The sequence below is a fragment of the Heterodontus francisci genome, chromosome 12 (assembly GCF_036365525.1).
Source record: "Heterodontus francisci isolate sHetFra1 chromosome 12, sHetFra1.hap1, whole genome shotgun sequence".
NCBI classification, from domain to species: Eukaryota; Metazoa; Chordata; class Chondrichthyes; order Heterodontiformes; family Heterodontidae; genus Heterodontus; species Heterodontus francisci.
Window position 1 is genome coordinate 57824859 of NC_090382.1, and position 26452 is coordinate 57851310.

At 41.5% G+C, this 26452-nt stretch overlaps 1 protein-coding gene across 2 annotated transcripts in view; it reads left to right on the forward strand.

Moving 5' to 3' along the window:
* Nucleotides 1-26452, forward strand: part of LOC137375599 (ADP-ribosylation factor-like protein 9) — a 50356-nt gene that overhangs the window by 13940 nt on the left and 9964 nt on the right. For both annotated transcript variants that reach the window (XM_068042965.1, XM_068042966.1), the window contains exon 3: nt 19730-19905. In XM_068042965.1, the coding sequence (XP_067899066.1) occupies nt 19730-19905 (176 nt within the window). The remainder of the gene's footprint in view (nt 1-19729; nt 19906-26452) is intronic.

Sequence of the window (26452 nt, forward strand, 5' to 3'; positions counted from 1 at the left end):
TCAGTTACACGGTCCAGGAGGGATTGACTGAAAGTCAAAGGAAAACTGCAGGCAACACTCCAGTTTATGGGAATGCAGATAATGGAAACGATGTACATTGTGAAAAACCAAGAATTTTCTCTGTTGAGCAGAAAAGCGTGCTTAGACCTACACCTAATTTACAAAAAATGTATGAAATCAAACCAGCCAGAGTCCAACAGTTGCTTTCAAGCAGACTTTCCAAAACTATTTTCTGGTCTAGGTTCGACTGAGAACTGAGTATAATATTACGTTGAGAAAAGATGTCTGACCGGTATGTATCTTTACACCTAGGAAGATACCATTCCTGTTGATGAACCAAGTCCAACAGTAGCTGGAAGAGATGACCTGAATGGGTGTCATTTCTCTGGTCACAAAGCTAACAGAGAGGTATTCATCTATGGCTCCAGTTTCAAAGCCAAATGGTACTGTTCATATCTGTGTGGACTTCACGCAGGTTAACAAGGCTGTAGCAGGGGAAATTCATCCAATGTCCTCAGTAGACGAAGGCTTGGCAAATTTGGCTGCGACACATCAGGGAGGGGGAAAGTTACCTGGACATTTTGTACCAGGAGGCGGTCACATTACTTAGGATTGGGTCTTCTGATTTGGTCAGAGGTCAGGAGAGTGTGGCTACAGCTGAGGCAGGTAAGGGGACCCAGAGGGCAGGAGTGCAGGAGCCTCAGCCTTTGCGATTGTCCATCAGGTTTCCGGTTCTTTCAGCTTGTTTGGATGAGAGTGGGGGCTGCAGGGTGGATGAGCAACCTGACCATGGCACCATGGTACAGGAAGCCATTCAAGTGGAGGGAGAAAAAAAGGAATGTAGTGGTAGTAAGGGACAGTATAGTTAGGGGGGTTGACACTGTTCTCTGCAGCAAAGAGCAAAAGTGCAGACAGCTGTGTTGTCTACCTGGTGCTAGGGTTCAGGACATCTGCTCAGGGCTGGAGGGGAACTAACAGTGGCAGAGGGAGGATTCAGTCGTCATGGTCTATGTAGGTACCGACGACATAGGCAGGACAAGGAAAGAGGTTCTGCATAGTCAGTATGAGGAACTAGGTACCAAATTAAGAGGCAGAACCTCAAAGGTAATAATCTCTGGATTATTACCTGAGCCAAGTGCAAATTGGCATAGGGCAAATAAGATTAGAGAAATTAATGCATGGCTCAAAGACTGGTGTGGTAGAAGTGGGTTCCAGTTCGTGGTACACTGGCACCAGTACTGAGGAAAGTGGTGGCTGTACCATTGGGATGGTCTACACTTGAACTGTGCTGGGGCCGGTGTTCTAACGAGCCGTATAACTAGGGAAGTAGAGAGGGTTTTAAACTGAATATTGGGGGCAAGGGATCAAATTTGGGAAGATATAGTAAATCAAGGATTAGAGACAAGGCAAGAGAGAAAAGTATTAATATGGGATATGATAAACAGACTCTGACAAGAAGGGACAGAGTGTACAATATTGGAAAGTAAATCAACAGATAAGGCTAGAGGTTACAAAAATAATAGGACAAAACTAAAGGCTCTGTATCTGAATGCACGTAGCATTCGAAACAAATAGAAATAAATAAGTACGATCTGATAGCCATTACAGAGACATGGCTGCAGGACGACATAGATTGGGACTTGAATATTGAAGAGTACATGGCATTTAGGAAGGACAGGAAGCTAGGAAAAGTTGGAGGGGTAGCTCTATTAATTAATGATGGTATTAATGCAATAGAGAGGGATGACCTAAGTTCAGGAGACCAGGATGTAGAAGCAGTTTGGGTAGAGTTGAGAAATCATAAAGGCAAGAAGTGACTTGTGGGAGTGGTGTACAGGCCACCTAACATTAACCACACTGTAGGACGGGGTATAAAGGAAAAAATAATGGCAGCTTGTCAGAAAGGTACAGCGATAATTAATTATGGGGCATTTTAACCTGCATATAGACTGGAAAAATCAGATGGGCAGAGGTAGCCTAGACGAGGTGTACATAGAAAGTTTTCGGGATCATTTCTTGGAACAGTATGTTCTGGAGCCAACCAGAGAGCAGGCTATACTAGACCTGGTATTGTGCAATGATATGGGATTAATTAATGACCTCATAGTTAAGGTGCCCCTAGGCAGTAGCGATCATAATATGATTGAGTTTTACATTCAGTTTGAGGGAGAGAAGAGTGGGTCCAAGACTAGTATTTTAAACTTAAATAAGGGCAATTATGAGTGCATGAAAGCAGAGCTAGCTAAAGTGAACTGGCAAATCAGGTTAAGGGATAGGTCAATAGTGATGCAGTGGTAGACATTTAAGGGGATATTTCAGAGTACACAGAACAGATTAATTTCAATGAGAAAGAAAAATTCCAAGGGTGGGACCCGCCATCCGTGGTTAACTGAAACAGTTGAACATAGTAGCAAACTTAAAGAAAAAGCCTATAATTGCGCAAAGATGGGTGGCAGGTCAGAAGATTGGATGGAATATAAAAAAACAGCAAAGAATGGCTAAAGGATTGATAAGGAAGGTAAAATTGGAGTACGAGAGAAAGCTAGCTAGAAATATTAAGACGGTTAATAAGAGTTTCTATAGATATTTTTAAAAAAGAAAAGAGTTAACAAAATGAGCGTTGGTCCTATAAAAAGTGAGTCTGGGGAATTTGTAATGGATAATAAGGAGATGGCAGATGAATTGAACAGATATTTTGCATCGGTTTTTACTATTGAGGCTACAAGTAACATCCCAGTATTAGCTGTAAGTCAGGAAATGGAAGGGAGGGAGGAACTCAAGAAAATTACAATCACCAGCGAAGTGGTACTGAACAAATTGTTGAGCTGCGGGCTGACAAGTCCCCGGGTCCAGATGGACTTTATCCTAGGGTGTTAAAAGAAGTGGCTAGTGAGATAGTTGATGCATTCATTTTAATTTTCCAAAGTACCCAAGATTCGGGGAAGGTTCTGTTAGATTGGAAAATAGTAAATGTAACTCCTTTATTCAAAAATAGAGGGGGACAGAAAGCAGGAAACTACAGGCCAGTTAGCTTAACATCTGTCTTCGGGAAAATGTTACAAACTATTACTAAAGACGTTATGGCAGGGCATTTAGAAAAATTCAAGGTAATCAGGCAGAGTCAACATGGTTTTGTGAAAGGGAAATCATGTTTAACTAATTTATTGGCATTCTTTGAGGAAGTTACATGTTCTGTGGATAAAGGGGAACTGGTGGATGTAGTGTACTTCTATTTCCAAAAGGCATTTGATAAGGTGCCACATCAAAGGTTATTGCAGAAAATAAAAGCTCATGGTGTAGGAGGTAACATATTGGCATGGATAGAAGATTGGCTAGCCAACAGGAAACGGAGAGTAGACATAAATGAGTCATTTTCTGGTTGGCAAGATGTAGCGAGTGTTGTGCCACAGACCTCAACTTTTTACAATTTATATAAATGACTTAGATGAAGGGACCGAAGGTATGGTTGCTAAATTTGCTGATGACACAAAGATAGGTAGGAAAGTAAGTTGTGAAGAGGACAGAAGGAGACTACAAAGGGATATAGATAGGTTAAGTGAGTGGGCAAAGACCTGGCAAATGGAGTATAATGTGGGAAAGTGGGAAATTGTACACTTTGACAAGAAGAATAAAAAAGAAGCTTATTATGTAAATGGTGAGAGATTGCAAAGCTCTGAAATGCAGAGGGATCAGGGTGTCCTAGTGCATGAATCGCAAAAGGTAATTAGAAAAGCTAATAGAATGTTATTGTTTATCACAAGGGGAATTGACTACAAAAGTAGGGAGGTTATGCTTCAGCTATACAGGGCATTGGTGAGACTACATCTGGAGTACTCTGTACTGTACTGGTCTCCTTATTTAAGGAAGGATGTAAATGTGTTGGAGGCAGTACAGAGAAGGTTTACTAGACTAATACTGGGAATGGGCATGCTGTCTTACGAGGAAAGATTAGACAGGCTAGGCTTGTGTCCGCTGGAATTTGGAAGAGTAAGAGGTGAGTTGATTGAAACATACAAGTTCCTGAGGGGTCTTGACAAGGTGGATGTGGAAAGGATGTTTCCCCTTGTGGGAGAATCTAGAACTAGGAGTCACTGTTTAAAAATAAGGGGTCGCCCATTTAAGACTGAGATGAGAAATGTTTTTCTCTGAGGGTGGTGAGTCTTTGGAATTCTTTTGCTCAAAAGGTGGTGGAAACAGAGTCTTTGAATATTTCTAAGGCAGAGGTAGATAAATTCTTGATGAGCAAGGGGGTGGAAGGTTATCGGGGATAGGTGGAAATGTGTTCAGCCATGAACTTTTTGAAAGGTGAAACAGGGCCGAGTGGCCTACTCCGGCTCCTAATTCGTATGTTCATATCCAACAGCATTATTGTCTCTTCTCTAAACTCAATGTGAATAGTGGTTTTTGGCAAGTTCCTATGCATGAGAAGTCAAGATTACTGACAATATTTATCACTCTGTTCGAAAGATTTTGTTTTAATTGTTTACCATTCGGTATAACATCTGCATCTGAAATTTTCCAAAGAAATATGTCAAACATTCTACAGGGCCTTAAAGGGGTAATATGCTATATGGGTGACATCCTGGTCCATGAAGAACAGAACATAACATAAGAAATAGGAGCAGGAGTAGGCTATTCAGCCCTTCGAGCCTGCTGCACCATTCAATGAGATCATGGCTGATCATCTACTTCTTCTCCATTTTCCTGCACGATCCCCGAAATCCTTGATCTTTTTAATATACAGAAATCTATCGATCTTAGTCTTGAACATACTCAATGACTGAGGCTCCACAGCCCTCTGAGGCAGAGAATTCCAAAGATTCACCACCCTCTGAGTGAAGAAATTCCTCCTCATCTCAGTCCTAAATGGCCTGCCCCTTCTGAGAATGTGTCTCCTGTTTCTGGACCCCCCAGCCAGAGGAAACCTCCTTCCTGCATCTACCTGTCCGGCCCTGTAAGAATTTTGTATATTTGAATTGGATCACCTCTCATTCTTCTAAACTTCAGAGAATAAAGGCCCAGTCTATTTAATCTTTCCTCATAGGGCAATCTCTCCATCCCAAGAATTAGTTTGGTGACCCTTCATTGCACTCCCACTATGGCAAGTATATCTTTCCTTGGGTAAGGAGACCAAAACTGCATACAATACTCCAGGTGCGGTCTCACCAAGGCTCTATAAATTGCAGTAAGACATCTTTACTCCTAAACCCAAATTCTCTTGTAATTAAAACCAACATACCATTTGCTGCCTAAATTGCTTGCTGTGCCTGTATGTTAGCTTTCAGTGACTTGAGGACATCCAGGTCCCTTTGAAGTTCAACACTTCCCAGCCTCTCACCAATTAAGAAATATTCTGTATTTTTGTTTTTCCTACCAAAGTAGATAATCTCACATTTCTCCACATTGTATTCCATCTGCCAAATTTTTGACCACTCTCTTAGTCTGTCCAAATCCCCTTGAAGTGTATTTGCATCCCCCTCACAACTCATGCTTCCACTTAGTTTTATGTCATCTGCAAACTTGGAAATATTACATTTAATCCCCACATCCAAATCTTTGATATAGATTGTGAATAGCTGGGGCCTAAACACTGATCCTTGCAGTACCCCACTAATCACAGTCTGCCAATCTGACAATGACCCATTTATTCCTACTCTCTGTTTTCTCTCCGTTAACCAGTTCTCAATCCATGCCAGTATATTTCCCCCAATCCCATGTGCTCTAATTTTGTTCACTCACCTCTTCTGTGGGACCTGATCAAAAGCATTATGAAAATCTAAATATACCACATCCACCAGTTCCCCCTTATCTATTCTGCTAGTTACATCTTCAAAAAACTCCAACAGGTTTATCAAACATGATTTCCCTTTCATAAATCCATGTTGACTCTCTCCAATCCTAAGTGTCCTGTTGACACATCCTCTATTGTAGATTCTAGCATTTTCCCAGGACTGATGTTAGACTAACAGGTCTATAGTTCCCCATTTTCTTTTTCCCTCCTTAAATAGTGGGGTTACGATTGCCACCTTCCAATCTGTAGGAACCATTCCAGAGTCTATAGAATTTTGAAAGATGACCACCAATGTATCTACCATCTCTGCATCCACCTCTTTCAACACTCTCTTACATACAGATCATCAGGTCCAGTGGATTTATCTACTTTAAGTCCCATTAATTTCTCTTGTACTTTATTTTTACTAATATTAATATCTTACAGTTCCTCGATTCTTGCAGAATCTGTTGAAGAACATGACCTGAGGGTTAGAGCGGTTTTAAATTGTCTTTAAGAAGAAGGGCTTACACTTAATGGAAAATATGAATTCTCAAATATCTATTCATTTCTTAGGGCACGTTGTTAGTAGCAAGGACATAATGGCATTTCTGCAAGACGAGAGCAATTAGGGAATTCCCAATTCCTACTTCTGTCCAACATCTTCGAGTCCTTGGAATGGTTAATCAGTTGGCAAACATTTTACCCAATTTAGCACAAGTTATCAATCCATTAAGACAAGTCTTGAAGAAAGATCAAGCATGGTGTTGGGATGCATGTCAAGAGCAGGCATTTTGAAGGATCAAGGAAATGCTCATTTCGCCAGATGTCTTAGTGCATTATAACCCCTTGCTACCAACCACAATTGCAGCAGACACCTTATCTACAGGGTTAAGGGCAGTCCTTTTTCAAGAACAGCCAGATGGTTGTCAAAGACCGATCTATTATGCATCTAGGGCATTGTCCGCGATTGATACAAGTTATGCTATAGTTGAGAAAGAGGCACTTGCAGTCACGTGGGCTTGCAAGAAGTTCTCAGATTACATTAGTAGCTTAAAAGTTGTCATTGAGACAGACCACAAACCCTTAGTTTCCTTACTGGATGAGAAGGAAATTGCAAGAATGCCTCCAAGAATTCAGAGATTCCGGTTGAGGTTAATGAGGTACACATATGAGATGGTATATGTACAGGGAAAGATGCAAATTTCTGCAGGTGCATTATCGAGAGCTACGGTTGACCATCCTACACAGCAGGATGTTAGATTAGTTGACTAGATTGAGTCATATTCACAGTTCACAGCGTCACAATGGCAGCAAGTTCACAAAAGCTCCAAGAAGTTTGTCACACTCAAAAACGAGTTGATGATGGCATTCGTATTTGCCAATACTACACACAAGGTTGGCCACAGCAACATCCCAGCAGTAAGATAATGAAAATTTTCTTCGAATTCAGGAAGCACTTCACTATCGTGGATGAGACAGAGACTGTCCACGATAAACTGGGTAAGTCTGTCAATGGGTCAAATGACTGAAGAACAGTGGAGAATATTTAAAGAAACATTTAACAAAATACAGAGCTGAGAGGAACAAGCTCCACTTCACAGAAAAAACAGCCATGGACAACTAAAGAGATTAGGGATAGCATAAAACTAAAAGAAAGGGCTTACAAAAATGCAAAACGCAGCACCGATCCAGCTGAATGGGATTGATACAAAGACCAGCAAAGGGTCACAAATCAGCTTATAAGAGCTACTAAAAGAGATTATGAAAGGAAACGTGCAAGGGACATCAAAATCAATAAGAAGAAATTTTATAGTTACATAAAGGGAAAGCGGGTGGTCAAGAGCAATGTAGGCCCACTAAAAGCTGAAAATGGAGATATTGTCATTGATAATGGGGAAATGGCAGACATGTTGAACAATTACTTTGCCTCAGTATTTACAGTTGAAAAGGAGGATAACTTGCCGGAAGTCCCAAAAAAATTAATAGCCTATAGGGGACAGGAACTTAATACAATTAACGTAAGTAAAACATCAGTAACAAAGAAATTAATGGAACTGAAGAGTGAGAAATCCCCAGGACCTGACTGTTTCCATCCGAGGGTGTTAAAGGAAGTAGGGGAGCACATTGTAGATGCCCTAACTATAGTCTTTCAGAGTTCCCTAGATTCAGGAGTGGTCCTTCTGGATTGGAAAGTTGCACATGTCACTCCACTTTTTAAGAAGGGTGAAAGGGGGAACCAAGGAAATTACAGACCAGTTAGCCTGACAGATGTGATGGGCAAGTTGCTGGAGTCTATAATCAAGGATAGGGTGACTGAAAAATTTCAGTTAATTAGGGACAGCCAGCATGGATTCATGACGGGAAGGTCATGCCTGACAAATCTCATTGAATTTTTTGAAGAAGTGACTAAGGTAGTGGACAGGAGAATGTCTATGGATGTTATTTATATGGACTTCCAGAAGGCATTTGATAAAGTCCCACATAAGAGACTGTTAACTAAGGTAGAAGCCCATGGAGTTGAGGGCAAATTATTGACATGGTTAGGAAGTTGGTTGAGTGGTAGGCGACAGAGAGTGGGGACAATGGGTATGTACTTTGATTGGCAGGATGTGACTAGTGGTGTCCCGCAGGGATCTGTTGGGGCCTCAATTATTCACATTATTCATTAACAACTTGGATGATGGCATAGTAAGTCATATATCCAAATTTGCTGATGACACAAAGTTAGACGGCATTGTAGACAGTCTAGATGATAGCATAAAATTACAAAGAGATATTGACAGACTAGGTGAGTGGGCAAAACTGTGGCAAGATGAATTTCAATGCGGGCAAGTGTGAGATTATCCATTTTAGACCAAAAAAGGATAGAGCAGGATACTTTCTAAATGGGAAGAGGTTAAGTACAGTGGATGTCCAAAGAGACTTGGGGGTTCAGGTGCATAGATCTTTAAAATGCCACGAGCAAGTGCAGAAAATAATCAAAAAGGCTAATGGAATGCTAGCCTTTATATCTAGAGGATTGGAGTATAAAGACACAGAGGTTATGCTGCAGCAGCACAAAACCCTGGTTAGCCCCCACTTGGAGTACTGTGAGCAGTTCTGGGCACCACACCTTTGGAAGGATATATTGGCCTGGGAGGGAATGCAACGTAGGTTTACAAGAATGATACCTGGACTACAGGGGTTAAGTTACGAGGAGGGATTACAAAATTAGGCCTGTTTTCACTAGAATTTCGAAAGTTAAAGGGTGATCTGATCGAAGTCTTCAAGATATTAACAGGAAAAGACAGGATAGATAAAGATAAACTATTTCCACTGGTTGGAGATTCTAAAACTAGGGGACATAGTCTAAAAATTGGGGCCAGACCATTCAGGAGAGATGTTGGGAAGCACTTCTTCATGCAAAGGGTGGTAGAGGTTTGGAACTCTCTCCCACAAACAGCAGTTGAAGCTAGAACAGTTGTTAATTTTAAATCTGAGATAGAAAGATTTTTGTTAAGCAAAGATGTTAAGGGATATGGGCCAAATGCAGGTATATGGAGTTAGGCCGCGGATCAGCCATGATCTCATTGAATGGCGGGACAGGCTCAAGGGGCTGAATGGCCTACTCCTGTTCCTATCTTCCTATGTACCTATGATTTGCTGGTGTATAACAACAGACTGGCCATTGCGGTCTGACGCTGGTCAGATATCTTGGAAAGAATTCATTACGGCCACATGGCTATCACAAAATGCAGAGCACGGGCTCAATCTTCCATTTGGTGGCCAGGAATATCCGAAGACATAGAACACACAATCTCTAATTGCCAGGTATGCGCATCAAGAAGCTGCACTTCGTCAAGCAGGCTGTTGCAGATCAGAGGGAACCTTTAATATTGACACAATTCCTGACCAGACTGGGGGAATGTCTAGGGATGGATCTATTTATGTATAATGGAAAATCCTACATGTTAATGATTCGATTATTTCTCAAGATGGATTGAAGTAAAAAGGTTGTACATAACAACTACAGAATTTGTCATTCGAGCTTTACAGGTGATCTTTGCAACGCATGATATTCCTGACGAGGTTGTGTCAGACAATGGATCACAGTTCGCAAATGAATACTTCATACAATTTGCAAGAAAACGGGGATTTGTACATCTCAAGTTCCCCTAGGTATCCTGAATCCAATGGTGAAGCTGAGGGAGGAGTCGGAACTATTAAGTTGTTGTTGAAGAAGAAGGAAGGTCTCCCAACTGCAATCTTAAACTATAGATCTACTCCGTTGTTATGTGGATTAGAACCTTCAGAGCTTTTGATGGGGAGGAAGCTAAAATCTCAACTTCCTATTCTATCGAAAAAACTACTTCCAGGGCTAGAAGTCCAGGATTATCAGAGCTCAAGACAGAGAAATTCTTACAGGAAACAGCAAGCTCACAATTATAATAGATTTCTTACCGGAAACCTACCCAAATGAAGGAAGGAGAATAGGTATGGATATGAGTCCTAGGAAGAAAAGGTGTACTCATCCAGAGAGATGAAAATCATCAGAGATCTTGTAGTACCTTCTGAGGTATGTACTAAATAAGATGAAATAGGAGAAACCTTATCCCTATTCCACAAACAAAACAAAACAGTCATATATCTGGATGAACCAGATGGTGATCCTGAAATCCAGAGACAACTGGATAATACAAGGCCATCAAAGTTGTCAAACAAGACTTCCAGGAAAAACAGCTTATCTTCCAAGTCAGACAAGAACACGATCAGGGAGAGTCATAAAACTTCCTGGCACATTGAATCTGTGATGTCAGAGACTTGGGGAGATGGGGTAGTTTGTAAAGTCAAAAACAAAAATAAATTAAAAGAATATATGACCAAAGACTTGGGGGTGGGAATGTAGTATAAGGGTCTGAAAGGGTTAATGTTTGAGATAGTGAGAGTAACACCTCCCACTCTGGTGACAATGATGTAAGAGTCACATGGGTAATAGGCTTGGGAGAAGCAAGAAGCATCATGAGATGTTCTAGCTAGACATGCATAAGAGTATGTATATAATTGTGTCAATACAATAAATGAGTTACTATTTAGACTTACAAAGACTCCAAGATCTCTGTAAGCAAAGCTCGACCTAGCATCTTAAATGCTAGCAACAATATACAACTGGTTTCATGGTACAAAGCCAAGGAGAGTGGTAATGGCACAAGTAAAGAAACAAAAGATATGTATGGATGAGGTGTGAATGGCAGGATAGCAGCCGTCTGAATGCAGAGTAAAGGGGTTAAGAAAGAAAGAAGTGGGAAAGGAAAACAAATCAGCAAAAAAGCACAAAAAATGGGGGCAGTGGTTGATCTAAAATTGTTTAACTCAATGTTGAGTCCGGAAGGTTGTAAAGTGCCCAGTCGAAAAGATGAAGGGCGGTTCCTGAAGCTTGCATTGAGTTTTTGGTCATCTGTCCTAATATCTCCTTATGTGACTTGATGTCATATTTTGTTTTATAATGCTCCTGTGAAGTGCCTTGGAATGTTTTATCACGTTAAAGGTGCTATATAAATACAAGTTGTTATCCATAGGAAAAGATCCGACATCAAAATTGGGTTGAATTTTGACAATCCTACTACTGAGATTGCTGATATGCAAAATATAATTAAAAACCAAGGTGAAAGGCCAAGGCACATCATGCAGAGTTGAAAGGAGCAAGTGGAGACAAAATACTGATGATTAGTTGAGGAAAAGTGTTTTTCAAAGCCTGAAGATTGTAGGAAGGAGGAAGGTAAAGAATGTGCAGTTTTGTTATCCTGGGAAAGAATGTATTAGTGGATTGCAAAAACAAGGTTAGAAAGGAGGAAAAGTGTATAGAATAGAATATTTTCAGTTTAGGAGGATCGGAGGGAAATTTAAGAGGAGCCATGACCATAGTAGTTTTCATAAATTAGAGAGAGCCAAATAACCTTGTGCTGGAGGAAAGGAGAAATTAGAGGCAAGAGAAACATTACCTTTCAGATAACCAGCTTCTTCCATAATCTTGTCTAGAAGTATACGAATAATCCGAAAACAGCCTTCCCAGATATAGGAGCTGTATTCAAGTCGAACAAAAAAGAAGTATTTGGCACAAAAGAGAAAAACAAGTTTCTTGGGGATATCTGTAAAAAATGTGGGAGTTCTTTTGAGGTCAGAGCAGATAGCAAGGCTAAGAATGCCACAAATAGAGGTAAAGGTGGAGCTTCAAATGTACGGATGTTAGTTAGACTAGTGAGAGATATAAGAAGCTATATTTCTCAGGAACTGAGAGTTTTCTTTCATAGACGCATCAAGCGGAATAGAGATGAAGATGTAGTGATTCAGCAACCACATTAAGGGAGAATTGGAGCTTTTGTGCACTGAGGTTATGTCACATGGAGGGAGTTGCTGAATGTAAAATTGTATTCTTAGAAAAATAGTGGATAGGATTAGATGATGAATTTGGGAGGCCATTGATAATGGAAATGGAAAGAAACATCGGGAACTACTGAGCTAATGAAAAATAGTTAAAGAGCCATTTACTACAGCGCATTTTGGAGGAATTTAGATTGCAATAAACAGAACTTTGTTGGAGACTATTTATGATGGTAAATTGTTTTGAAGTGCACAGTGCCAGACATTGTCAGAGGCATTGGAGGTGTCTAAAGCAGTAACCACTGATTCACCAGAGTTTTCATGAGGTATGTAACTTAGGCAAAAAGATCACCAGAAAACAAGCAATTTTTTTCTTCATTCTTTGGATGTGGCAAAGCCAGCATTTATTGCCCATCCCCAATTACCCTTGGGAAGATGGTAGTGAGCCACTTTCTTGAACTGCTGCACTCCATGTGGTGTAGGTTCACCCACAGTGCTGCTAGGAAGGGAGTTACAGGATTTTGACCCAGCGGCACTGAAGGAATGATGATATAGTGCCAAATCAGGATGGTGAGAGACTTGGAGGTGAATTTGCAGGTGGTGTTCCCAAGTGTCTGCTGCCCTTGTCCTTCTAGGTGGTAGAGGCTGCAGGTTTGGAAAGGCTTGGCGAGTTACTGCAGTGCATCTTGTAGATAGTACACACTGCTGCCAGTGTGCCGGTAGTGGACGGAGTGAATGTTTAAAGTAGTGGATGGGGTGCCAATCACGCAGGCTTCCTTGTCCTGGATGGTGTTGGAGCAGCACTCATTCCAGGCAAGTGGAGAGTATTCCATCACGCTCCTGACTTGTGCTTTTGTAGATGGTGGACAAGCTTTGGAGAGTCAGGAGGTGAGTTACTCACTGCAGAATTCTCAGCCTCTGACCTGCTCTTGCAGTCACAGTATTTATAAGGCTGGTCCAGTTCAGTTTCTGGTCAACGCTAGCCCCAGGATGTTGATGTTGGATTCAGCAATGGTAATGCCTTTGAATGTCTAGGGGAGATGATTAGATTCTCTCTTGTTGGAGATGGTCATTACCTGGCACTTGTGTGGTCCGAATGTCACTTGCCACTTATCAGTCCAAGCCTGAATTTTGTCCACGTCTTGCTGCATGTGGGCACAGATTGCTTCAGTATCTGAGGAGTTGTAAATGGTACTGAACATTGTGCAATCATTAGCGAGCATCCCCACTTCTGCCCTTATGTTGGAGGGAAGGTCATTGATGAAACAGCTGAAGTTGGTTGGGCCTAGTACAGTACCCTAATGAACTTCTGCAGCGATGTCCTGGGGTTGAGATAATTGGTCTCCAACAAACACAACCATCTTCCTTTGTGCTAGGTATGATTCATGGATGCCCAGTTTTGAGCTGGTAGATCTGTTGTGAGTCTATCCCATTTAGCACGGTGGTAGTGCCACAAAACATGATAGAGGGTGTCCTCAGCGTGAAGACGGTACTTGGTCTCTACAAAGACTGTGTGGTGGTCGCTCGTACCAATACTGTCACGGATCGATGCATCTACAACAGGTAGATTTGTAAGGAGAAGGTCAAATAGGTTTTGCCTCTTGGTTTTTATCACTACCTGCTGCAGGTCCAGTCTGGCAGATCTGTCCTTCAGGACTCGGCCAGCTAGGTCAGTAGTGGTGCTACCGAGCCATTCTTAGTGATGAACTTTGAAGTCCCCCACCCAGAGTACATTCTGTGCCCTAGCTACCCTCAGTGCTTCTTCCAGGCAGTGTTCAACATGAAGGAGTACTGATTCATCAGCTGAGTTGGGGGTGGTAGGTGGTAATCAGCAGGAGGTTTCTTTGTACATGTTTGACCTGATGCCATGAGACTTCATGGGGTCCAAAGTCAATGTTGAGGACTCCCAGGGCCATTCCCTCCCTCCTGTACACCACTATGTTGCCACCTGTGGTGGGTCTGTCCCGCCGGTGGGACAGCACATGCCTAGGGAAGGTGATGGAGTCACCTGGGACATTGGCTGTAAGGTATGATTCGGTATGACTAAGACTGTTGCTTGACTAGTCTATGGGACAGTTTTCTCAATTTTAGGACAAGTCCCCAGATGTTTGTGAAGAGGACTTGGCAGTGTCAACTGGGCAGGGTGTGCTTTTGTCGTTTCCTGTACCTAGGTCAATGTCGGGTGATCCGTCCGGTTTTATTCTTCCTTGACTTTTAGCAATTTGATATAACTGGGTGGCTTGCTAGGCTATTTCAGAGGGCAGTTAAGAGTCAACCACATTGCTGTGGGTCTGGAGTCACGTAGGCCAGACCAGGTAAGGATGGCAGATTTCCTTCCCTGAAAGGCATTAGTGAACCAGGTGGGTTTTTGTGACAATCTGGTTGTTGCATGATCATTTTTAATGACACTAGCTTTTTATTCCAGATTTATCAATTAATTGAATTTCAATTCTCCCACCTGCTGTGGTGGGGTTTGAATTTGTGTTTCCAGACATTAGTCTGGGCCTCTGGATTAGTAGTCCAGTAACATTACCATTATGCTACCTGTGGTGAAGCATAGGTAATTGTTGGCATGGAACTTTCAAGGTGATCGATAATTTAAGTGAATGTTAAGAACTGTACAAATGATCAATGTCAGGCAGTGAAGCAGCTGAACTGCTATTGAAGATTAGAGTGGAGGATCCAACAGATCTGGCAGAAATAAAAATTGATATCAACCCTGTTCCTAGAACTGCTGGGGCAATGGAGGAAAATTCTTTGACGCTAGAGATTAGTGCTGTAAGTGTAAAGAGATCTGTCTTTTTCAATAAATGCAGATGTTCTACCTGGACAACATATAGGCATGCAATTATACATTTCACTGTAGTATACAGAAGCATTGTGGGTGCAACCCATCAGAGGTGTACAGCTAGTACGTGGTTTGTTCTGGTAAGTAGTATCGGTCTTTCTGGTGGCGTAGCTATAACTATGAAATTCCATTGGCAGGTGGGTTAGTGCATGTTTCTTCCATGCAGCAGTTGGGCTAGATGGAGGATGTTGTTGGTGTGACAGTTTATCATTGGCAGTAGGTCAAGAATTGAGGGTCAGCTTTTTCTACAGGATAAATTGTGCTATCAACATTGATGAAGGATAGAGAGGAAGCTACAAGGCAGCTTTGACATGACTGAAAGAAGTGGAGGTTGCTGGAGGAATGGAAAGATAGTAGTTGCCTTTCAATTAAACTGCAGTTAGCATTGTGACAAAATAGGAATTTCTGAATTATATTTTCAATTAGATAGGCAGGATCAGGTTTATTAATTTCAGCCATCTGTATCTGAGCGAACAACGATTGTCTCTTTGCCATGACAAATAACTGAGCCAACCTATCAGCATATTCAATAAGAAGCATCGATTCTGAAAGAATGAAGCAAGTCAAAGGTCACAGGGGCAATCTCTGTGAAATGTTAACATATGCTGGTCAACAGACCCAGGAAATAGCCAGATTCAGTTTCTCCAATAGTTGAACCATCTTGGGAAACATATTTGAAAGAAGGGCAGTTAACACTTGTTGTGGGTCCTGTTGAAGTCTCGAGTTGTTATTTGTTCTTCAAAAACAGCTGTGACATGAAACATTTCTAATGCAATAAGTCAAAACTCTGGTTTCTGCTTTTCATTTCTATGTAGAGCTATGCACTCATATCAAATACACATACCTTCAACAATATAAAGCTGTATAAAAGATTGTTTTATCCAAGTGTCCTAATGCATATGCAGTTTTACACTTGTGTATATCAACAAACAATTGGCTTAACCAGATTCGACTTGATCACATCAAGCTCTTGCTTGAGGCCTCACTATCTTCTTCCGAAACTGACCATTGCTCTGGAATGATCCAGGATGACAAACTCAGGCTCCTTTTCTCTACTACCTCTTTCTCTTGCCCCCTCCACCTCTCCTCTAACAAGTGCTAGGAGCACATGGATTGCTTTTTAATGAAGATGGGGCCATCTTTTCAGTTATCTCTGCTGCTTTCCCCTTTCTCTTTACCCACCAAGCCAGACTTTTACCTGTCCCATCCCCACTCCAGCCCTGAGCCACCTCTCCCTAATTGCTCCCCTACCATCTGCAAAAGCTCATCTCCACAAGATTTACTTTCTGCTTTTTTTAACTCATTTCCACCATATTACTGATCACCCAACTTTTCTTCCTTGTCCCCCTGCTAGTCTATTGTAAATTGTCCACTCTCCTCAGACACTATCCTCCTCTGTTTCAAAAGGGCCGTCCTTAACCCCGCCTTAAGAAAACCAACCCTCAGCTCCTCTGTCCTTGCTTACTAATGTTTCATCTTCAATCTTCCATTCGTCTCTAAGGTCCTTGAACATGTTGTTACCTCCCAGATCCATGCAGCTATCTGTTTGATTTCACCCAACCATGTTCCTACCTGTCTCTCAACATGGAAAAGACCCGAGCAAAGCCTATGACCACATGACCTATGATTTTTGTCCTCTTCAACCTCTACTTCAACTTCTCCTTCATACAGTTAATCACACAGTCCTCCTCCAGCACCTCTCCTCTGTGCAGCTCTTGTGGAACTTACCTTGCTTGGTTCCACTTATATCTAACTGATCGTAGCCAAAGTATCTCTAGAAATGGCTTCTCTTCCCACCCCACAACATCATTTCTGGACCTATCCTTGGCTCCTGCCTCACTTGCATGATTCCCATTAGCGACATCATCCAGGCATGGAGTCCGTTTCCATGTATATGCCAATGATATCCAGCTGTATCTCTATCAACTCCTCCACTGCATCTGTGCTGAGACTGCCTGTCAAGGCATCTACTTTGGATGAGCTTACCCAATTAAATATCGGGAAAATTGAAGATTCACAACATCTATACCCTCACCAACAATTCCATTCTCCTCCCTGGGCTAATGTGTCAGGTTGAACTGAACTGTATGCAAACTCTACATCCTGTTCGTTCCTAAGCTGCGTTTTAGATTCATGCCTTTGTTAATGCAGGTTCAGTTATTCAAATGTTCTCCTGGCTAGCCTCCCATCCTGCATCCTCCATAAATTTCAGCTCATCCAAAACTCTGCTGCCTTTATCTTGGCCCACACTGATCTATCTTGACTTGCAGTGCTCCAATACTTCTGAATGCAGTCTCTTGTGGTAATTTTTCTTCAATGCAACAATGAAAGCACTGCATTTGGTATAAATAAAAATGAATAAAAATAAACACTAATACTCTGGAAATTATGAATGGATTTATGAAAGGCAAATCATGTTTGACAAACCTGTTGGAGTTTTTTGAGGATGTAACTAGCGGAATAGATAAGGGGGAATCAGTGGATGTGGTGTATTTGGACTTTCAGAAGGCTTCCGATAAGTTCCCACACAGGAGGTTAGTAAACAAAATTAGAGCACATGGGATTAGTGGTAATATACTGACACAAAACTAGGTGGGAATGTGAGTTGTGAGGAGGATGCAACGAGACTTCAAGGAGATTTAGACAGGGCTGAGTGGGCAAGAACATGGCAGATGGAATATAATGTGGAAAAATGTGAAATTATCCACTTTGGTAGGAAAAACAGAAATGCAAAATATTTCTTAAATGGTGAGAGATTAGAAAGTGTTGATGTCCAAAGGGACCCGCATGTCCTTGTTCATGAGTCACTAAAAGCTAATATGCAGGTGCAGCAAGCAATTAGGAAGACAAATGATATGTTGACCTTTATTACAAGAGGATTTGAGCACAGGAGTAAAGATGTCTTGCTGCAGTTGTATAGAGCCTTGATGAGACCACACCTGGAGTAAGGTGTACAGTTTTGGTCTCCTTACCTAAGGAAGGACATACTTGCCATAGAGGGAGTGCAACCGAGATTCACCAGACTGATTCCTGGGATGGCGGGATTGTCCTATGAGGAGAGACTAAGGAGACTGGACCTGTATTCTCTAGAGTTTAGAAGAATGAGAGGTGATCTCATTGAAGCATACAGAATTCTTTCAGGGCTCGTTGGGTTGATGCCGGAAGGATATTTCCCCTGGCTGTGGGTCTAAAACCAGGGGGCACAGTCTCTGAATAAGAGGTAAGCCATTTAGGACTGAGATGAGGACGAATTTCTCCACTCAGAGGGTGGTGACTCTTTAGAATTCTCTACCCCAGAGGGCTGTTGAGGCTCCGTCATTGAGTATATTCAAAACAGAATTTGATAGATTTCTCGATATTAAAAATATCAAGGAATATGGGAATAGTGCGGGAAAATGGCGTTGAAGTAGAAGATCAGCCATGATCTGGTTGAATGGCAGAGCAGGCTTGAAGGGCCAGATGGCCTACTCCTGCTCCTATTTCCTATGTTCCAGAAATACACAGAACCAGAAACCTTAGTAAGGTTATGGTACCGGGAAGTCATGAGTTCTAATCCCACCATGAAAAGCTGTGAAATTAAACTCAATAAATCTAGTAATTTGTGGACTGGAGCCAGGCAAATGACCTTGATAGCTGACAGATTTAAAAACTCAAGTCAAGTTGGGCAGAATGTATAACACCAGCTAATCCTTTATCACTTGTTTTACAACCCACCAAAATTAAAAGTTCCACCCCATGATTTTCCATTTCACTGCGCTGTAGACCTAAACTAAACTGCAAAATATTAAGATGGCTTAACATAATATTACAGCCACAAAATCATTTTTGATCATCTATTATAATGTGGATTGCTTAGGACATCAACACCAAGACTAAACCAAAATTTCCTCCAGCTTAATATTGATAAAACTGAAAACTGCTTTGACAGTGGTCAACACCTACATCAGTGTGACCATAACTCCATCAATCCTTCCAATTACTACCTCAGACTAAATCAGGAGATACAGAACCTTGCAATATTGCATGATCCGAAGCTCAGTTTCCTTCAGCACATCCACATCCACTGATACCAACTACTTTCTTCCACCATCACAGCATCACCATGCCCTCACTACTGATGAAATCCAAGACCAAGCTTAATTACATTGAGGCACAACTTTTTCTAATGAACTGAGTGGCCTCGCTGCTTCAACTCTCTACCAATTACAAATCATTGATAACATGGCAGTCTGTATCCTCACTCTCATTTTCTTTTGTCTAACATCACCTATCCCCACCCCATCCTCCAAGCTCTGCTGGTTCACAGTGCTCAAACACTACTCTTAGCCTCGCTTTCAAATGCCTCCATGGCGATAATGACCTCTTCCAGCTTCATATTCCTGCACACATGCTCTGCTTTAACATCTTGATACTCCTTGTCCTCTGCTCCATCGTGGGGGCCGCTTATTTAATCATTATGCTCCTATCCTCTGAAAATATCTGTCCAGTTATTTTCCATTTTGCCACCTTTCTCCCTACTTTTAAAAACCTCCTCAAAACTTTACAACTGTGACAACAGATTCTTACCCTAACCCTCTCCATTTTCCCTTTTTCCCTCCAGCTTGGTATTCACTTACAGTATTTTGAGACATCTTGCAGCATTTGAGGAATGCTATAGAAATGCAAGTTGCAGTTTGAATAGTATATGCCTTTAACTTAAAATTGCACAAAATATCCAATTTAGTTCTTAAAGATACTTTGTTTTTCAACAGTTGGTGGTAGCTGCAACTTGCGTTCATACTGGAATCTATACCTAAATAAAGCCCAAATGTTGATTTATGTGGTGGATTCTGCAGACCAGGAACGTTTGCCTCTTGCTGGGCAGGAGCTGCATCAACTGCTCAAAGAAGATCCATTGCTGCCACTAGTGCTACTGGCAAATAAACAGGTAACGTGTGTTTGATGGAAGTCCTTTGTTGCAGGGGTGGAAGGAAAGGGGAAATGAGAACGGACTGTTGAGCTGCAGGCTTCTTTGTATCACTCATTTAAAGTAATGCACCTCAAGGGAGCATGTTCGATCTTTCATGTTTTCACTCCATGGATGATTCATGTGGCATTTCAGCTGAGAATCTATTAAACTTGCTATATTTGTGGCTGGTATATCTAAAACAGACAGCCCTGATATTCAAATCCACAATCACAGGTTCATGAACGGAACATCTTAACTACTATGATCCTAGGCTTTTTGTTTAAACTTTTAATTAAATTGTCTGGGTAATGTTCACAAATCATATTTAGATGGTGGAAATATTCTGCACTATTGGATTTTGTGGAGAATTTAATACATGTTTGGTACCAATGGTGTAGTTTGTATTCTAATTTTTGGTCAGACCCGAGTTTTTGTCTGCAATTCCCTGAACAGCAAGCACTGTCCTCCAAAGCTTACCCTTGCTTAGTTTCACTAGAGCATTTCTAGCAGTGGCTTTTTCCCCCCACCCCTACAACATGTTCTTGAGAGTTACCCCAAGATTTCATCCTTGGCCCTATGCTCTTCCTCATCTAAATGCTGCCCCTTGCAACATCAGCCATAGGCACAAAGGCCAGCTTCCACATGCTGAGGATACCCAACTCCACTATGGCTCGAAACTCTGCATTGCCTCAGTGCTATTAGACTGTCCGTCTGACATCCTCCATCTAAATATTAGGCAGACTAATGCCAACGGCTTTGGATCCAGCTTTTCAATTCTTTCCCTCTAGAAATCAACCCCAGTACTTTTTTCCTTTTTTTAATGGCGTTATTAACCTGCATCACTCCTTTACTACTGTTTACTTCTATTCTGATGAAAGGTCACAGATCTGAAACGTTAACCCTGCTTCTCTCTTCACAGATCCTATTTCCAGATCTTTCTGTTTTTATTTAACTATTTTAATGATCTGTGTGTCTGTACACCCAGATCCCTATCTTACTAAACCCATTTAGACACTTGCTTTCCAAACAGTATGTGGTTTCCTTATTCTTCCTACCAAAATGTATTACCTTGCACTTTGTCATGGTCCTGTAGTTTTTTTCTCCCGGGAATATGCGGTTTGCCTTTAAGGTTTGCAAAGGATCAGTATTGCTTTAAGAACCAGCAAACCTCAGGAGTTATACAACGGTGCATTTTCGGTTGCTGTTGGAAGCAGCCATTTGGAGACTGCAATTCAAAGAGTGCATTCTCGTTACCATAGATATAGCCACTGGGAGTGAGTCTCATGCGATACATTTGTTACAATTCAGTTTTGAACTAGCTTATAGTTGAAGACAGTTGGTTCTGACAGAACACACAAACAGAGGTCAGCCATGGTGTTCAGACACCTGAGAAACAGCTCTCAACCATTTAAACTAAAGGAATAAGATTTTTGTCTTTTATTATTTTCTCACAAAATTCTAAGAAAAAGTCAAGCCAAAACACAGATCTCTGGTAATTTAAATTGAAGAAAGGGAAGTTAGACTATGACAATCTTTTAGCCCTCAAAAACTCTAAAAGTCAGCTTGATTCCATTGGAACAGTTTGCAAGTCGTTTATTGTTGAAATTTGCTGGAGAAGGAAAGCAACATTCTGTGAAGACTTCGAGCAACATTCTGTGAGGACTTTGAGCAACATTGTACTGTAAATTTGCAAGGACTCTATTTTTTTCTATTGTAAATGTTGTTTATATCTTCAAAGTGTTTAAGAATTTAGTTCTTCTAATTAAAAAGTTATTTTATTGATTTAAAGACACCTGGTTTAGTAAGCCTCATTTGGGGGTTAATAGATGGTACAATTTGGCTGGGTCTTTCTTTAATTTGGAAAGTTTAAATGATATGTTAGCCAGTCTTTGGAGTGACAGGATTGAATTAACAGTGCGTTGGTCCAATCACAATCAGAATCGTATATTTTGATTGGGGGCTTTGACAGGAGCGGTCAGTAACATTGAGGGCTCGTCCGCGACTTGAAAAGCATATTAATTGGGGGCTCACTCAAGATTTGAATCACATATTAATTGGGTTTCTCATCTGTGGATTTGAATCATATCTTAATTGGGGGCTCGCTTGCAGTTGAATCATATTTAATTCGGTGACTCGCGTCTGGGATCAGAATCAGACAAATTTGCAGGGTTTGCATTTGGAATAATAGTAATTACTTGTCTCTGGGATAACATTTAAATTGGGGTCTTGTGTTTGGTATCAGATTAATTGCTGTCAAGTCTGGGATCTTATCAATTGGAAACTTGATTGTTGGGATCTAAATCAGATGCCAGTTACAAAGAAATTAAAAGAACCAGGTCTCTTGTATAATAATTTACAGTCTATACCATTGTTATGGCATTAGTGGTTGTAGCAGAGTTTTTGGGAAAGCAGAATGTTTCCCTGAGTGACTTGATAACTTTAACTAAGAATAAATTAAAAGAATTGGCAGTGAAATTGGGGTTGGAATTGAAATCAGATGCCAAAAAAGCAGGGATAATTGGATTGATAGCTGAACATTTGGAATTAGTAGAAGAGGGTGATGATAATATAGATGAAGGGCAATACGAGGAACAAGAAGGTAGTAGGTTCGAGAGTGATGCAGTGGAATTGGCTAGGATTCCGTTAGAAATAAGAAAACTTGAACATCAGAGAAAGAGTGAAAGAGAAGATAAGGAATTTAGGCTAAAAGAGATGGAACTAAGACAAAGGGGTAGTCTTAAATCCAGGGAAAATTCGGGTCAGGAAGAATCTGAATTTAGATCCGGACCGAGCAAGAAGTTGTTTAAATTTATACAGGGTCTTCCTAAGTTCGAGGAAAGGGACGTAGAGGCATTTTTCATATCTTTTGATAAAATAGCCAAACAGATGAAATGGCCGAAAGAAAGCTGGACATTGCTCATGCAGGGCAGGTTGGTAGGCAGAGCTCATGATGCTTATGCCATGCTCTCTGAAGAGGCTTCTGCAGATTATGAGATGGCAAAAAAGGCTATTCTCTCTGCGTAATGAGTTAGTCCCTGAAGCTTATCGTCAGAAGTTTAGGAACTTACGGAGATTGACTGGGCAGACATCGATAGAATTTGAGAGGGTGAAGCAGATGAATTTTGACCGTTGGATACAGGCATTAATGATAGAACCCACATATGAGAACCTTCGAGAATTGATTCTCTGAGAGTTTAAAAACTCCATTCCTTCAGTAGTAAGAACTCATAGATAACCTGAAAGTTTTGAAATCTAGGCAAGCAGCAGGGATTGCTGATGATTTTGAGCTTGTGAATAAGCCAACCTATTTTGTCCATCACCCCCATAAACCCAAGAAGGATAGAAAGTGGGAGAGTGAAAGGAAGACAAGTGGCCGGGGACAAGAAGGAACAGCTAGGAATGCCCCAGGTCAGAAAGGAAGGTGCTGAGGGTAGAAGTGAGGTTCGCAAGCCAAAGTGTTAACATTGCAACAAAACGGGTCATCTTCGTTCAGAGTGCTGGACAATGCGAGGTAAACCCATAGGACTTGTTGGGGTACACAAAGTTAGAGTAGAGTTATACAGCACAGAAACAGGCCCTTCAGCCCATTGTGTCTGTGCCAGCCATCAAGCACCTAACTATTCTAATCCCATTTTCCAGCACTTGCCCCGTAGCCTTATATGCTATGGCGTTTCAAGTGCTCATCTAAATACTTCTTAAATGATGTGAGGGTTCCTGCCTCTACCACTCCTTCAGGCAGTGTGTTCCAGATTCCAATCACCCTCTGAGTGAAAAGATTTTTCCTCAAATCCCTCTAAACCTCCTGCCCCTTACCTTAAGTCTATGCCCCCTGGTTATTGACCCCTCCGCTAAGGGAAAAAGTTTCTTCCTAACTAACCTATCAATGCCCCTCATAATTTTTTACACCTCAATCATGTTCCCCCTCAGCCTTCTGTGCTCTAAGGAAAAGAACCCTAGCTTTTCAGTCTCGCTTAGCTGAAATGCTCCAACCCAGGCATCATCCTGGTGAATCTCCTCTGCACCCCCTCCAGTGCAATAACATCCTTCCTATAGTGTGGTGCCCAGAATTGTACACAGTACTCCAGCTGTGGCCTAACTAGCGTTTTATACAGCTCTTGTATGCCTCTCAGCTAATAAAGGCAAGTATCCCATATGCTTTCCTAACTACCTTATCTACCTGTGTTGCTGCCTTTAGTGATCTATGGACAAGTACACCAAGGTCCCTCTGACCCTCTAATTTCTAGGGTCCTACCATCCATTGTATATTCCCTTGTCTTGTTAGTCCACCCAAAATGCATCACCTCACACTTCTCAGGATTAAATTCCATTTGCCACAGTTCCGCCCATCTTACCAGCCCATCTATATTGTCCTGTAATCTAAGGCTTTCCTCCTCACGACACCACCAATTTTTGTGTCATCTGCAAACTTACTGATCATACCTCCTATATTCACGTCTAAATCATAAATGTACACTACAAACAGCAAGGGTCCCAGCACCAATCCCTGTGATACACCACTGGTCACAGGCTTCCAATCGCAAAAACAACCCTCGACCATTACCCTCTGCCTCCTGCCACTAAGCTAATTTTGGATCCAATTTGCCAAATTGCCCTGGATCCCATGGGCTGTTACCTTCTTAACCAATCGCCCATGTGGGACCTTATCAAAAGCCTTACTGAAGTCCACGTACACTACATCAACTGCTTTACCCTCATCTATACATCTAGTCACTGCCTCGAAAAATTCAATCAAGTTAGATAGACACGATCTCCCCCTGACAAAGCCATGCTGACTATCCCTGATTAATCCCTGCCTCTCAAAGTGGAGATTAATCCTGTCCCTCAGAATTTTTCCAATAGTTTCCCTAGCACTGATGTTAGACTCACCGGCCTGTAATTACCTGGTTTATCCCTGCTACCCTTCTTGAATAATGGTACCACATTCGCTGTCCTCCAATCCTCTGGTACCTCTCCTGTGGCCAGAGAGGATTTGAAAATTTGTATCAGAGCCCCTGCTATCTCCTCCTTTGTCTCACATAACAGCTTGGGATACATCTCACCTGGGCCTGGGGATTTATCCACTTCTAAGCCCTCTAAAACAACTAATACTTCCTCTCTTTCAATGCTAATTTATTCAAGTATATCACAATCCCCCTCCCTGATCACTACATCTGCATCGTCCTTCTCCATAGTGAACACAGATGAAAAGTAATCATTTAAAACCTCACCCATGTCCTCCGGCTCCATGCACAGATCGCCACTTTGGTCCCTAATGGGCCCTACTTTTTTTTTCCCTGGTTATCCTCTTGCCCTTAATATACTTATAAAACACCTTAGGATTTTCCTTTATCTTGCCCGCCAGTGTTTCTTCATGTCCCCTCTTCGCTCTGAGTGCAGAGGAAAAGACTCTGACTGAGAGTATAGCAGACCAGGCTATAGCTTTAATGACAGCTGTGAATGTGAAACCAGATACTAAAACTAAGAGGAGTGTAGAGGTTAATAATAAAATACCTGAGAGTTATAATGATTTTTTGTTAAAGGGGAGAGTAACTCCGTATCCTGTAAGTGAGGCAGGAAAACCTATCTTTGTACTCAGAGATACAGGAGCAACCCAAACATTCTTGCTTGGGAAAGATGAGTTTTCCACCAGAGAGCACCTTGAACGCTAAAGTTTTAGTTAATGGAATTGGCAGGATGTGTATACCCATACCTTTGTATAAATTATGCCTAGAGAGTGACTTAATATCTGGCATATTAACTGTAGATGTTGTCTACAGTTTACCAGTAAAGGGAATTGATCCACTCCTAGGAAATGATTTGGCTGGATCAGTTTCTCCTATGGTTACAGAGGAACCATGTGAAATTAAGGAAACGGAGCAATTACAGGAGCAAGTTCCGGGAATATTTCCTGTGTGTGTAGTTACCTGAGTAATGGCGAAACAGGATCCATTGTCGGAGGTAAAAGGGGCACCACAAATAGATAATCAGGCATCTGAAACCTTATTTGGGGATTTAGATAATCCAAATGAGATATTTAACAGATCGTCTATCATTGCAGCACAGCAAGCTGATCCAGAGATCTACCAAATAGCACAGAAGGCTCTGTCAGAAGCGGAGGTGAAAGGCTATTATATGGCAAAATATGGGTTTTGAGGAGGAAATGGAGAGAGCATCATAGACCAGCCGACCAAGACTAGACAGTTGTTTAACAGATAGTGGTACCACCTAAATATCACCAAGGATTATTAAGGTGACATTCCCTTTTCAGGACATGGGGGAATTCGGAAGACCAAATCACACATAAGTAAACATTATTACTGGCCAGGTCTTACAAAGGATGTGAGAGTTTTGTAGGGCATGCCACACTTGTCAAACGGTGGGAAAACCACAACCTACCATAAAACCAGTGGATGAAGTATTAGTGTTGTTACTATCACAGGGAGAAACAGTGAAAGCACGGTTCAGTGGCCCATATAGAGTGATCAAAAGAGTGGGTAAGGTAGATTACTTGATTGACACCCCTGAT